The sequence below is a fragment of the Pongo abelii genome, chromosome 9 (assembly GCF_028885655.2).
Source record: "Pongo abelii isolate AG06213 chromosome 9, NHGRI_mPonAbe1-v2.0_pri, whole genome shotgun sequence".
In the NCBI taxonomy this organism is placed as follows: Eukaryota; Metazoa; Chordata; class Mammalia; order Primates; family Hominidae; genus Pongo; species Pongo abelii.
Window position 1 is genome coordinate 73231702 of NC_071994.2, and position 13726 is coordinate 73245427.

Below are 13726 nucleotides of genomic sequence, written 5' to 3' on the forward strand. Positions count from 1 at the left end.
AGAAGAGAGCATATTATCTACACAAGAAGAATGATGCTGGAATTAGACTTTTTATCTCCAACACTGGAACCGACAGTGGCATAGCAGTTAAGGACTACTGAGAGGAAGGACTACAGCCCAACAATCCTGTACCCAGCCGAGATGTGGCCCCTCTGTCAGGGTGAAGGAAAGATACACAGCAATTCAGACAGTTTATCTCCTGTGTCCCCCACAGAGAAACATACTTGAGAGAAGACTTTCCAAACATTATCACTTATGTGAACCTGAACAACAATTCATGGAAATGTGAAGGAAAGAACACAAATCTCTGGGCTTCACCACTAGAGTTTCTGATTCAGTGGCTTGCGGTCTAAATTTTCATTTTTTACAAGTTCTCAATTAATGCTAATGCTGCTAGTCTGAGAACATGCTTTGAGAAACTTTAAGGTGTTTACTAATTTGTTTGTTTGTTTGTTTGCTTGCTTGTTTGTTTTGAGACGGAGTTTCACTCTTCTCGCCCAGGCTGTGGTGCAATGGCATGATCTCTGCTCACTGCAACCTCCGCCTCCCGGGTTCAAACAATTCTCCTGCCTCAGCCCTCCAGAGTAGCCAGAATTACAGACACCCGCCACCACGCCCGGAATATTTTTTGTATTTCTTTAGTAGAGACAGGGTTTCGCCATGTTGGCCAGGCTGGACTCGAACCCTGGACCTCAGGTGATCCACCCGCCTCAGCCTCCCAAAGTGCAGGGATTACAGGCATGAGCCACTGCGCCCAAAACGATGACTTCAAGTGAAATGCCGTATAATGAAATTAATTTTATCGTAGGCTAATTGATATGAACAAGAGTCACAAAAACATCACCAAACTTCTAAATAAAGCTTCAACACACTTAGGGTATTAAACTTAGAAATACATGTGAGCTGTACATACACTTAAGAAAGCCTAATGAAACCTAGTAAGATTATTATTCACCCAATTTTTGGTGAGTCAGTGAGTGATTGCGGTCATAGTTGTGGTAAGTTAAATCAAGGGATAAATGTTTGCAAAGAAAAAATTGTAAGGAGCACCTCCTACTACTACACAGTTAAAACATCAATAATGACAGACACGGCAGGCTGGCTGATCTATTTTGTACTCTCATCGTTATTGTCTTGCATTTGTATGATTACCACGTTTTATGAATTTTTATTTTTCAATAATTTGTATTCATTCATTCATTTTCCAACCCGCTGATTCCAGTTCAGAGTGGCAGGTGGCTGGAACCTATCTTGGCCGCTCAAGGTGTGAGGCAGGAACCAACGCTGCACAGGACCGCATCCGGGTCTCAGGGCACACCCCCATACTGGGACCATAGAGATGCCAGGTCATCTAATGTGCACATCTTTGGGATGTGGGAGGAAAAATATATCCAGAGAAAAACCACAAAGACATGGGGAGAATATGCAAACCCCACATAGACATTGGCCTGCCAGAAGTCAATTTTTTAAATTAATATTAGAATAAAATAATGTTATTTGAGGCTGGACACAATGGCTCATGCCTGTAATCCCAGCACTTTGGGAGACTAAAGCGGGTGGATCACTTGAGCCCAGGAATTTGAGACCACACTGGGTAACATGAGGAAACCCCATCCTCTATAAAAAAAAAAAAAAAAAAAATTAGCCGGGCATGGTGGTACACACCTGTAGTTCCAGCTACTCAGGAGGCTGAGGTGGGAGGATTGATTGAGGCCTGGAGTTTGAGGCTGCAGTGAGCCATGATGGCACCACTGCACTCCAGCCAGGGTGACAGAGCAAAACTGTGTCTCAAAAAACAAACAAACAAGAAAAAGATGTTATTTGAGAACCTGCTGTATTTGCCATGTAAGAATCACCTTAAGAGAGACATAGACAAATACAATATGTTGCTTTATAGATAGATTTTGTCCCTGCATCAAGGACAAAAGTGATGTCTCTGATCTGATTTATATTGAAATAAATGTGAGCTATACATACATTTAAGAAAGATTAAGAAAAACAAGTAAAATTGGGCCGGGTGAGGTGGCTCATACCAGTAATCTCAGCACTTTGGGAGGCTGAGGTGGGCAGATCACTTGAGGTCAGAAGCACAAAACCAGCCTGACCAACATGGTGAAACCCCATCTCTACTAAAAATGCAAACATTAACCGGGTGTGGTGTCGCGTGCCTGTAGTCTTCAGCTACTTGAGAGGCCGAGACAGGAGAATCCCTTGATCCTCGGAGGTAGAGGTTGCAGTGAGTCGATACTGTGCCACGGCCACTGCACTCCAGCCTAGGTGACACAGCGAGACTCCTCAAAAAAAATAAAATAAAATAACTTAATTAAAGTTTACTATTTACCCAATATTTGGTAAATCGGTGAGCGACAGCAAACAGAGCTCACCTATAAATCAATCCTCACTGGATGGGGCCACCCTTGTGGAGAGTTACTGAATTAGGAATTTAATCATTTTGATTGTTCTTGTGATTGCTTAGCAGTCCATTATCCTAATCTAATCAATCCAAAAGTGACATGATTATCTTATTTTTTGAAACCCCATTCATAATTTTAAAATCTTTTATTTTCTTGATAAATTATACGACTACTAAAAAAATTCTAAACGTTGCATTTAAGTATACAAAAGCTCAAACACAGCTGTACTTGGAGGCAGAGGATTGCATCAATTCCTGCATTCCCTGAAGAATCATTATGATTTCAGTAATATCAAATGCAGAAAATGTTGTGTTGAATAACTCTTAAAATACCATAAGCAGATATGTTGTTGAGAGCGGGATGTTTTTTGTATTGGTTGGTGAAACATTTTGTGAACTTCTGGACAAAACTATTGACAATGGTCCTGTGGTTTATGCAATTGCATTTCTCAAACATTATGAAAATTAAAGCAAGCAACAACACTTGTAATTTATAATTAAATAGGGTGCAGCCTTGGAAATTGTCAACATGTTTATCATCCAATTTCATGTCTGAAGGTCACTGGCGAGTCCTATGACATGTTCGAAGGTAGCTTAATGGTCTTGGCCATTTTCAGTAGCAGCCCCCATTCACTAGGAGAACCACCAGAACAAACTCCAGATTTTAAATGAATCCAGACTGGGCGCTGCCACCTTTGTTGAGAGTTACTGCTTTAGGTAATTTAATCATCTTGATTGTCCTTGTGACGAGTTAGGAGACCGTTATCACAACCTAATCAATCCAGAAGTCATGAAGTCTCCACCCACTAATTAAGGTGACTCAATATAAACCTGCCTCCTGTGCCTCCACATTAGCTCATTTGGAAGACCTGGGTATAGGTGGTGGTCTCCTTGGCTCAGAGTCCCTGCAGCGGCTGAGGTGCCTGTGTCTCTCTGGTTCCCAGTGGCCGCCATCATGCTCTCCTCCCCACTCAGGGTGGCTGTGGTGTGCATGAGCAATGTCAACAGGAGCATGGAGGCCCACAGCATCCTCAGGAGAAAAGGGCTAAATGTCCGGTCTTTTGGAACTGAATCTCATGTGAGGCTACCAGGACCAAGACCCGGTCATCCTGTAGTTTATGATTTTGCAACAACATATAAGGAGATGTACAATGACCTCCTCAGGAAAGATAGGGAACGCTACACCCACAACGGAATCTTACACATCTTGGGAAGAAATGAGAGAATCAAGCCCGGTCCAGAAAGATTTCAGGAGTGCACTGATTTCTTTGATGTCATCTTCACCTGTGAGGAGAGTGTCTATGACACAGTGGTGGAAGATCTGTGTTCCAGAGAACAGCAGACCTTTCAGCCTGTGCACGTGATCAACATGGACATCGAAGATACCCTGGAAGATGCCACCCTGGGAGCTTTCCTCATCTGTGAGATTTGCCAGTGCCTGCAGCAGTCAGACGACATGGACGACAATCTGGAGGAGCTGCTGCTGCTAATGGAGGAGAAGGCAGGAAAAAGCTTTCTTCACACCGTCTGCTTCTACTGAAGATCTGGGCTGGCTTTGTCCCCTTCCTCAGTACGAACTTAGGCATGGGACTTTAGTCCAGATTTATCGTGAGAAGCATCTGCAAAGACCTTCCACCGAGTACTGTTTGTATTACTTTTGTACATATCACCTGGAAAGAGACTATTACCAAGAAAATATTTTACGGGAAATGAGAAGGACTAACATTTTTAAAAGCACTGAAAAATGCTTGGCATTGTTGTAGGTGCATTACGTGGGATAACTAATTTAATGCTTATATCGTTCTACAAGGAAGCTATCCCAGCATGACTGCATTTTCCAGATGAGCAAACCGAGCTGATAATGGACTGCTGGAAAAATGATTTGTTTAAGGGTATTCGGCAGATAAATAGCATCGTATAGATAACCACCTTTTAAATAAAGTTCCTTTTCTCAAATTGAGTGGTTTTTTTTTTAATTTTTAAATTTTTTAAGTTAGTTGAGACCAATGGAGTGTGGTATATTAACTTAAATGTTCTTCTTCTTTAATAAGAGTATACTATTACATGTTTGAACAGATAAATGTTTTTACATGTAGATTATACCTTTTTTACTAATGCTCACTTTAATAGGTAAAATCCAAGTTGGATAATGAACTACATATTATGGTGACATTTGGAATTATCTGCTCAAATAATAGGTCATCAAATTAAATGAAATAAAAAACTTAAATAAAAAATATATTCTTCTTTCTGTTTGGGGGATGGATTTCAAGCCACTAAGCGACATGCTTTTCTTTAAACCTTATGAATCACGCTGAAAAAAAAGGGATCTTTCGTAGTGAAAATTTTATTAAGTTTAAAATGTTCATTGGTATGAACATTGAGAACATCAGGTGATAAACCTAGTCATGTTTTCAAGGAGAAACAAGTGAAACACTGTTTCATAATCCTCGGTAGTGGCACCAAACCATGTTTACTAATAGGAGAAAAATAGATCAGAGGTAGTTGTTCATAGTTGAATTAATTTACATGTTATCTATTGAACTAGACTTATTATGGCAACCTAAAATAACAGCAGAGATTAGCTCTCAAAATGAGTTTATTTGAATGAAGGACTGGAATCAGGAATGCACCAGGTATAACAAGTCACAGGTGTATTCTGAGAGGTTGGGATAAGGGGAAACTTTTAAAGGCAAAAAGAAGTCCACAGAAGCTGCTTTGAAATAAATTTATTGGTCACAGAAGCTCATTGCAGGAGTCGGCATTAGCTTATTGGTGGAGACAGCCATTGCTAGGCATGTGTTCTTGCGAGAACATTTTATCTGGAATGCTGCAGTCTTGAAGATAATGCAGTTATAGAAATATGTGTGGCCATGCAGAATGAGCAAAGTGTGTAAGACCTGCTGGTGGTGTAAAGCATGTAGGATGTGCCATAATCTCTTGTGGGTTTTAGAGAGTCCTTGTGATAGTTCTTGTCTCAAATACGCAAGCACGGGCTTCCCTCCTTCGTGACCTTCCAGCTCCACTTCATCAGCCTCCTCCACTGTGAATTTTACCCTTTTTCCCATTTTCCATGCTGGACTCTTTAGAAAAAATCCCTATGGGCAGCCCACATTTAAGGAGTGGGCCTTGTGCTCTACTTCCTTGTGGGTGGATTATCCATGTAAATTATATGCACTTACTCCTCACAGATGTGTCTATTCTCCCCCTCATTAATGTATTTATTCAATTATTTCTTCATAGCCGTATGGAATCTTGGATATTTATTTTTCTATGTGGGGTTACCATTCGATCCTGCTTTGTTTTGTTGCTCAAACTGTTTCTGTTCTGGCCATCGCAAGCACTTTCTGTTGCCTCCTGGGCCCTTTCATGTGCCCCATCGTGGTGTTTGTTTGGTTGTACTTCATTTTTCATGGGAAAGGAAACACTCTGGCATTATGAGATGCCCCGGGTTCATCTTATATACTTCCAGCATCAGTCCCAGAATCAACAGTTTCTCCAAATAGTCCTGTTTGTATTACTGGAGGACGATGAGAGTAATCAAAATCAAGTGTGCTTGATGCTACTAAAGTACCAGTGTTTTCTGTCCTGCCTCCTTTGGCTACATTTAAATTTTTTCCCTTTGTCTTAATTTTCAGTTGGATTGTGAAGCATCTACATATGACTTTCCTTGTTTTTAAGCCTCCTTGAAGTTCTGTGAGGTTTTTCAATCTGTAATATTTTACCTTTTTACCTAATTTGAATAATTTCACAATTATTGCCTCAAAAACAAAAATCAGTCCCATTCTTTCTCTCATTTCATTTTGAGACCCAAACTACACATCTGTTAGACCTTTTGATATTGTTCCTCCGGTACCTGAGGATCTCTTTCTTTCCTTTTTTGTTCTTTTTTTCTCACTTCTTCAGTTGGATAATTCTGCTGATAGACCTTATGGTTAATTTTTAGAAGTAGGATTACTGTGGTCAAAGAGGAGTATAGGCCAGAAACAGTGGCTCATGCCTATAATCCCAGCACCTTGAGAGGCTGAGGCAGGAGAATCACCTTGAGGCCAGGAGTTCAAGGCCAGCCTGAGCAACATAGTGAAGCCCTATCTCTACAAAAAAATAAAAAATAGAAATTAGAGAAGTGTGGTGGCATAGCTAGGACCTGAGTCCTAGCTACTGACAAGGCTACTTGGAAGACAGAGTAAACATGTTTTTAAATTTATTAGGTATTCAAGATTCCCTCCATAGAGGTTGTAACATTTTTCCCTATGACTGGCAAGCATGCCTTTTCCCTCACAAACTTGCCAGCAGGGTAGAGTGTCAAGCTTTTGAACATTTGTCAATCTGATAGTTTATCAGGTATGGTTGTGCATCTGTTAAAATAGCTGCCAGCCATTCTTTCTGCTGAACACAACGTGCCATTCCCCCATCATGATGTGCAGTCTATTACCCATCCCCTTTTATCCAGGGACATTGCCTTATGACTTACTTCAACCAACAGACTGAGCTTGAAGTATTACATTCTCTGCTTCATGGATTAGACTTGTGTAAAACCACAAACAAGCCACGTGGTGATTACACAATCCAGGTCAGACCTTGGGGTAGTTCAGACATGGGGCTGTGAGCTGTGGCTCACACCAGTAATCCAAAATACAAAAATTAACAAAGTGCGGTGCTGTGCACCTGTACTCCCAGCTACTTGGGAGGCTGAGGCAGGAGAATTGCTTGAACCTGGGAGGCGGAGGTTGCAGCGAGTGAGCCGAGATCGCACACTGCACTCCAGCCTGGAAAACAGAGTGAGATTCTGTTTCAAAAAAGAAGAAGGAGAAGGAGAAGAGTGGACGTGGGAAGTGAGGAGGGAGAGGAAGTAAAGGAGAGGAAATAAAACAATTACAAATAAAGCTATTAACATACTTATAATGTTAAGTTTTTCTCATGAAACAAAGTGTTTCCCTCATTTTTTGAGTGTTTTGTTAGTCTTCTTATGGTAATTTTAAAACGGAAGAAAAAACACACACACGCAAATACAGAAAACAAAACAAAATAAAGCAGTTGCTTAAGAAATTATTATAAGGCACACATCATGTAATCAAGGAACAGAAATTTGTCAGACACACCTAAAGCAATGTTCATTTGACCGGTCCTTATCACAATATCCTTCTTTCCGGCATAACTCACTTTTATAGTTCAGATTTATCTTCAAATCTTCCTGAAACTTGTATCCAAATGTCATTTTTCATCTTCAGTAACCATGTGAACACCCATTTGCCTCTTTCTCTGGCTACTTCCTCAAGAAATCATTGTATTTTCATTACAGCAAATCTAAATCTTTATTTCCCACTCTACATAGTCTATAGTCAGATATGCGAGGTCACCATTACAACTTCCAATCAGAGCTCGCCTCCCTCTACCCAATAAACCAATACTAGAGGTGTTCAACAACCTAGAAAGTCTTCTTACCATATCTGCCCAACATATAATCATGCCCCACACTTCCCACACCCTGATTTTTAGCGATAATATTAGCTCTCACCTCTCATGCTTCCTCACACCCAACTACTGCCACAGTTCTTAGCAATTCTAGCATCCACACAGATTATCCACCCAGCACCCTCAACACTCTCACTTCTTCTCCGATTGCACTTGTCTACACCCTACCAGAGATACCCATGGTCATAGTCATCAAGAACCTCACCACTAGATCAAAATCTGAAACAGTCATGCCCCAACTATAGGACCACATCTTTCCCTTCACTTTTGCTTCTTTTTTTCAACTATAAGGGCTGTTTGACCATGCATTGTGCCACAACCCATGGATTCCAGCCCAATCCCTACTTATTCACCCTTTCTGGTCCAAAACCAGGTTCCATGGTTTATCACTATAATTACACCCTTTCAAACTCCCTCAGCATTTCTGCACCTTGCTCTTCTGTCACATTTGCATTGTCCGTGTCCAAACAGAGAGAAAAGAGAAACTCAACCACCTTGTCATGTTTTTCCAAATGGATTGGCTGGAAAAAGTAGTATCTATGGGACAGTCTCACTTTTGTCTTCAGAAAAGCTCTCACAAAAACCTACACTCAAGTTTGTATTCCCATATTTTAAAACAATTGTCTATGCCAAATATCCTCACCCCATCCCCAATCATGATCCTGACTGCCCACTGCCAGCTGATGGCCTTATCTTAAGCCACATTGACAGAATAGAGAGAAACTATCAGGGAGGAAACACCTCACTGCCCTACCACCAAAACTTTCACTTATATATTTGGACCCAGACACCCTTAAAGTCAGAAATCTGAGAGTGATTCAAAAGTCCTCCTTTTCTCATCCAGAAGTCCTCTCGTGTCAGCTCTAACATCCCTCTCCAATGTGTCCATTCCTCTGCCTTTTGACAGACACTTCCCTCCCCCGGGCTTCCAACCTCTCCTCTGCGAACTACTGTACCAGCTGGGTTCCCCACTTCCAGTCTTGCCTCCTGCTACTACACTGCAAGAGGAAAAAGAATATTTTCTTAAAACTTTGAAAGTTTCTCATACCAAGAACGTGAAAGTTGTTACTATCAAGATGAAGTCCACTATCGTCAGATCCAGGTGAAGTGGAGCTGGAGGGTCACGAAGGAGGGGAGCCCATGCTTGTATATCTGAGATAAGAACTATCACAAGGACTCCCTAAAACCCACAAGAGATTATGGCACATCCTACATGCTTTACACCATCAGCAGGTCTTACACACTTGGCTCATTCTGCATGGCCACACATATTGCTCTAACTGCATTATATTCAAGACTGCAACCTTCCAGATAAAATGTTCTCACAAGAACACGTGCCTAGCAATGGCTGTCTCCACCAATCAGCTAAGGCCAACTCCTGCAGTCAGCTTCTGTGACCAATAAACTTTGTTTTAAAGTAGTTTCTGTGGACTTCTTTTCACCTTTAAAAGTTTCCCCTTACCCCAACCTCTCAGGATGCACCTACGACTTGTTATACCCGGTGCATTCCTGTTTGCAATCCTTCGTTTAAACAAACTCATTATCTTTTGAGAGCTAATCTCTGCTGTTATTTTAGCTTGCCATAATAAGTCTAGTTCAATAGATAACATGTAAATTAATTCAACTCTGAACAACTACTTCTGATCTATTTTTTCTCCTATTAGTGAACACGGTTTAGTGCCACTACCAAGGATTATGAAAAGTTTATTGTGGCACTATTCACGATAGCAAAGGCTTTGAACCAAGCCAAATGTCCAACAATGATAGACTGGATTAAGAAAATGTGGCACATATACACCATGGAGTACTATGCAGCCATAAAAAATGATGAGTTCATGTCCTTTGTAGGGACATGGATGGAGCTGGAAACCATCATTCTCAGCAAACTATCGCAAGGACAAAAGACCAAACACCGCATGTTCTCACTCATAGGTGGGAACTGAGCAATGAGAACACACGGACACAGGAAGGGGAACATCACACACCAGGGCCTGTTGTGGGGTGGTGGGGGTGGGGAGGGATAGCATTAGGAGATATACCTAGTATTAAATGATGAGTTAACTGGTGCAGCACACCAACGTGGCACATGTATACATATGTAACTAACCTGCACGTTGTGCACATGTACCCTAAAACTTAAAGTATAATAATAAAAAAGAAAAAAAAGAAGACCTTGTCTTTGGCAAGGCCTTCAGTGTGGGTATTGATCAGTCTAGTCAGGAGTTGAGAGGGTTTAGGCTTTGTTGTTGTTATAATGATCCTGAATAAACCACGTGTTTAATGGCCTCTAGTGTTACTCTCTTAGTCTATTTCTACTGCTATAACAAAATGCCTGAGACTGGACAATTTATAAATAATAGAAACTTATTCCTCACAGTTTTTGAGCCTGGAAAGTGCACAATCAAGCTGCTTGCAGGTTTGGCATCTGGTGAGGGCCTAGTCTGTTCTTCCAAGATGCCACCTTGAGCACTGTAACTTCACAAGACAAAAGAAACAGAAGAGCACAAAGGGCCTAGGCTAGTTCCCTCCAGCCCTCTGATAAGTTCACTAATTCCATTTAGGAACGCTCTGCCCTCACGATTTAATCACCTCCTAAAAGCCTTGCCTCTTCATATTATCACATTGGTGGTTGAGTTTTAACATATGAATTTTGGGGAATATATTCAGACCATAACTTTCCATCCTTAGCCCACCGAATTCATTTCCTTCTCACACACAAAATACATTCATTCCATCTTAATAGCCCCAAAATGTTATAACTCATTTCAGTACCAATTCAAAATTCTAAGGTCCAGAGTCTCATCTAAATCAGATATGAGTGAGACCCAAGGTACAATTCATCCTGAGGCAAATTTCTCTCCAGCTGTGAGCCTGTGAAATCAAATAAGTTATGTGTTTCCAAAATACCATGGTGAGACAAGCACAGAATAGACACTTTCATTCCAAAAGGGAGAAACCGCCAAGAAAAAAAGGGGGGTAATGGGTCCCAAGTAAGCCCAAATCCAAACAAGGTAAATAACATTAAAACTTTAAGCCTGAGAATAATTTTTGACTCCATGCCCTGCCTTCCAGACACACTGGGGTGGCGTTTGGGTCCCAAGGCTTCAGGGGACCCGACCTCCATGTCTTTGCCAGATGCAGCCCATGCTGTAGATCTCACAGGTTGGTGTTCAGTGCCTGTGGCTCCCTCGAGCTAGAGTTGCACGTTGGTGATTCTACAGGTCTGGAGCGTTGGGAGCAGCCCAGCCCTACAGTTCTCTTGGGCATTACCCAAGTGGAACTGTGAGGTGGCTCCACTACTATGGCTCCACTAGGCATTACCCTCTCTGTGTGACTCTGCCCCTGTGGCAGTTCTCTCTGTGGGCACTGCACTTCAGCCTGGGTGACAGAGACTGTCTCAAAAAAATCAAAAAGGCAAAAGATCTGGACAGACATCTCGTCAAAGAAGATACACAGATGGCAAAGAAGCATATGAAAAGGTAGTCAACAACATGCCATTGGAGAATTACAGATTTACACAACATGAGATACCACTACATACTTATTAGAATGGTGAAAATCCAAAACACTGACAACAGTGAATGCTGGGGAGGATGTGGAACAACAGGATCTCTCATGCACTGCTGATGGGAATGCAAAATGGTACAGCCACTTAAGAAGGCAGCTTGGCAGTTTCTTACAAAACTAAGCATGCTCTTACCATACAATCCAGCAATCATGCTCCTGAGTACTTACCCAAATGAGTTAAAAATCTATGTCCACGCAAAAACCTGCAGATAGATAGCTATAGGAGCTTTATTCATAATTGCCAAAACTGGCAATCAAGCTGTACTTCAGTCAGTGCACACACAAGTAAATTGTAAAAAAAGCAAAAGTCAAATAATAACACCTAAATAAAAGATATTCAGGTCAGAAAGCAGTATGTAAACATGTATGTATTAAGAGATGGCTTGGCTGTGTATGTAAAAAAAAAAAATGCTAAGAATCTACACAACACTTGAGATTAATAAATGGATTTAGCAAGGTCAGGGACGCCAAATTTAAAATACAAAAATAAATTATACTTTATAGAAAACCAGCAAATAATTTAAAATACAATTACATACAATTTTATTTATTATAACACTGAAACAAAGCATAAAATATCTAAATTTTATGGCTGGGCGCAATGACTCTCGTGTGTTATCCCAGCAGTTTGGGAGGCCAAGGCGGGCAGATCGCTTGCACTCAGGAGTTCGAGACCAGCCTCGGCAACATGGTGAGCCCCATCTCTACTAAAAATACAAAAAAACTTGGCTGGGCATGGTGGTACACGCCTGCGGTCCCAGCTACTCTGGAGCCTGACGTGGGAGGATCACTTGAAAGCAGGAGGGGTGGCGGGGGCAGTGGTGGAGGTTGCAGTGAGCCAAGGGCTGAGATCGCTCCACTGCACTCTAGCCTGGGTGACAGAGCGAGACCCTGTCTCAAAAAAAAATCTAAATTTTAGTGGAGCTTAACATTTGAATGTGATCAGAGAAAGAGACATGGCCCAGCGAGCAAGTTGGTCAGTTGAAAACAATGCAGTTCTGCAATGGCAAAAAACCTGAGGGTCCCACAGGGCACTCTTGGGAGTGCTAATTATTTACAAGAGCCAAAGGATCTTGTGGAACACACCCAAAGGATCTTGGAGGATGCTAAGCAGATGTGGGGCACTTTAACAGTCATGCCAATGGGTCATGCAGTACTAGCAGAATGTTTAGAAAAACTGTTCAGTTCCAAGAAAGACCATCCCCCTATTTAGCCCTCAACTAAACTCACTTGGTGGGTCAAATTAAAAATCCAGCAGAAGGCCTCTAAAAAGTCTTCACAGTAAACAGTTTTCTAGCCTCTGCTCGCAGTTCAACAAGACCAGAGATGGTCGGAGGCCCCACAAGCCAAATCATTAGCACCCAATAACTATTATTACCACTAAACATGTCCCTGGAACTGAGAAATACCCTGTGACAAACAAAAAGGTATTTCTTAAACATAAAACTGTTTCTCCTTTACAAATATGTATATATACACTTACTTGGACTAATTAAATAAAAAGATATGAAAAGGATACATAAAGAAAGAAAGAAGTTTATCAGCAGGAAGAGCTTTAGTGAATAAGATAACTGAAAATTACATGTGGATTATTTGGTGGCCAAAGAAAAAGAGGGTACAGAATGTTTTTCATAGTTGACCTTGACTTACAGAAGTAGGGAAAATTGATTTTTCGGCGATATTTAGGTATTCCCATGTAAATATTTAAAATATTATTATTGCAAACACCAAAGTTTGAATGGCTTTTTTGAAAACGCTGTAAATTTAATTCAAGTTCCAAAGGAACACTTTTGATAAAAAGTGTTTTTTAAATAATTAATACGATTTTCAGGCTGGGCATGGTGGCTCATGCCTGCAATCCCAGCATTTTGGAAAGCCAAGATGAGAGGATCACTTGAGGCCAGGAAATCAAGACCAGCCTGGGCAACATAGGGAGACCCCATCTCTACACAACAAATTAAAATACGTAAAATTTTACAAAGAAAGTGGGATTAATGTTTACCAGATCCCATAAAATGGAAACAGGAATAATTGGTGTAGCAATGCTAACACTCTTTTGTTAGGAATAAGTACATGAGCATACTTAAGAAGGGATGGAGGTTTAGAGGAAAAGGTGGACTAGGCAGGCTTGGAGAGCCATAATGACTTGGCCAACATGTACGGAATTGAGGAGATGTTGAAAAGACGGTTCTATATTTGGGCTCCCTGGGATAATAGCGGCCCCTCAGGCTTTCAGGCCAACACATAAAATCTCAGTTCCCTGTCACCCAT

General features: G+C 41.2%; 1 protein-coding gene across 1 annotated transcript; it reads left to right on the forward strand.

Moving 5' to 3' along the window:
• The first annotated feature begins 3287 nt into the window (after positions 1–3287).
• LOC129048972 (RNA polymerase II subunit A C-terminal domain phosphatase SSU72 like protein 4) lies at positions 3288–3953 on the forward strand. The gene has a single exon (XM_054526197.2). The coding sequence runs from the start codon at positions 3369–3371 to the stop codon at positions 3951–3953; it is 585 nt and encodes a 194-aa protein (XP_054382172.1). The 5' UTR covers positions 3288–3368.
• Positions 3954–13726: the final 9773 nt, after the last annotated feature.

Bases quoted from the DNA above. Each gene is read 5' to 3' on its own strand.
- LOC129048972 (XM_054526197.2), top strand. From the start codon at position 3,369: ATGCTCTCCTCCCCACTCAGGGTGGCTGTGGTGTGCATGAGCAATGTC.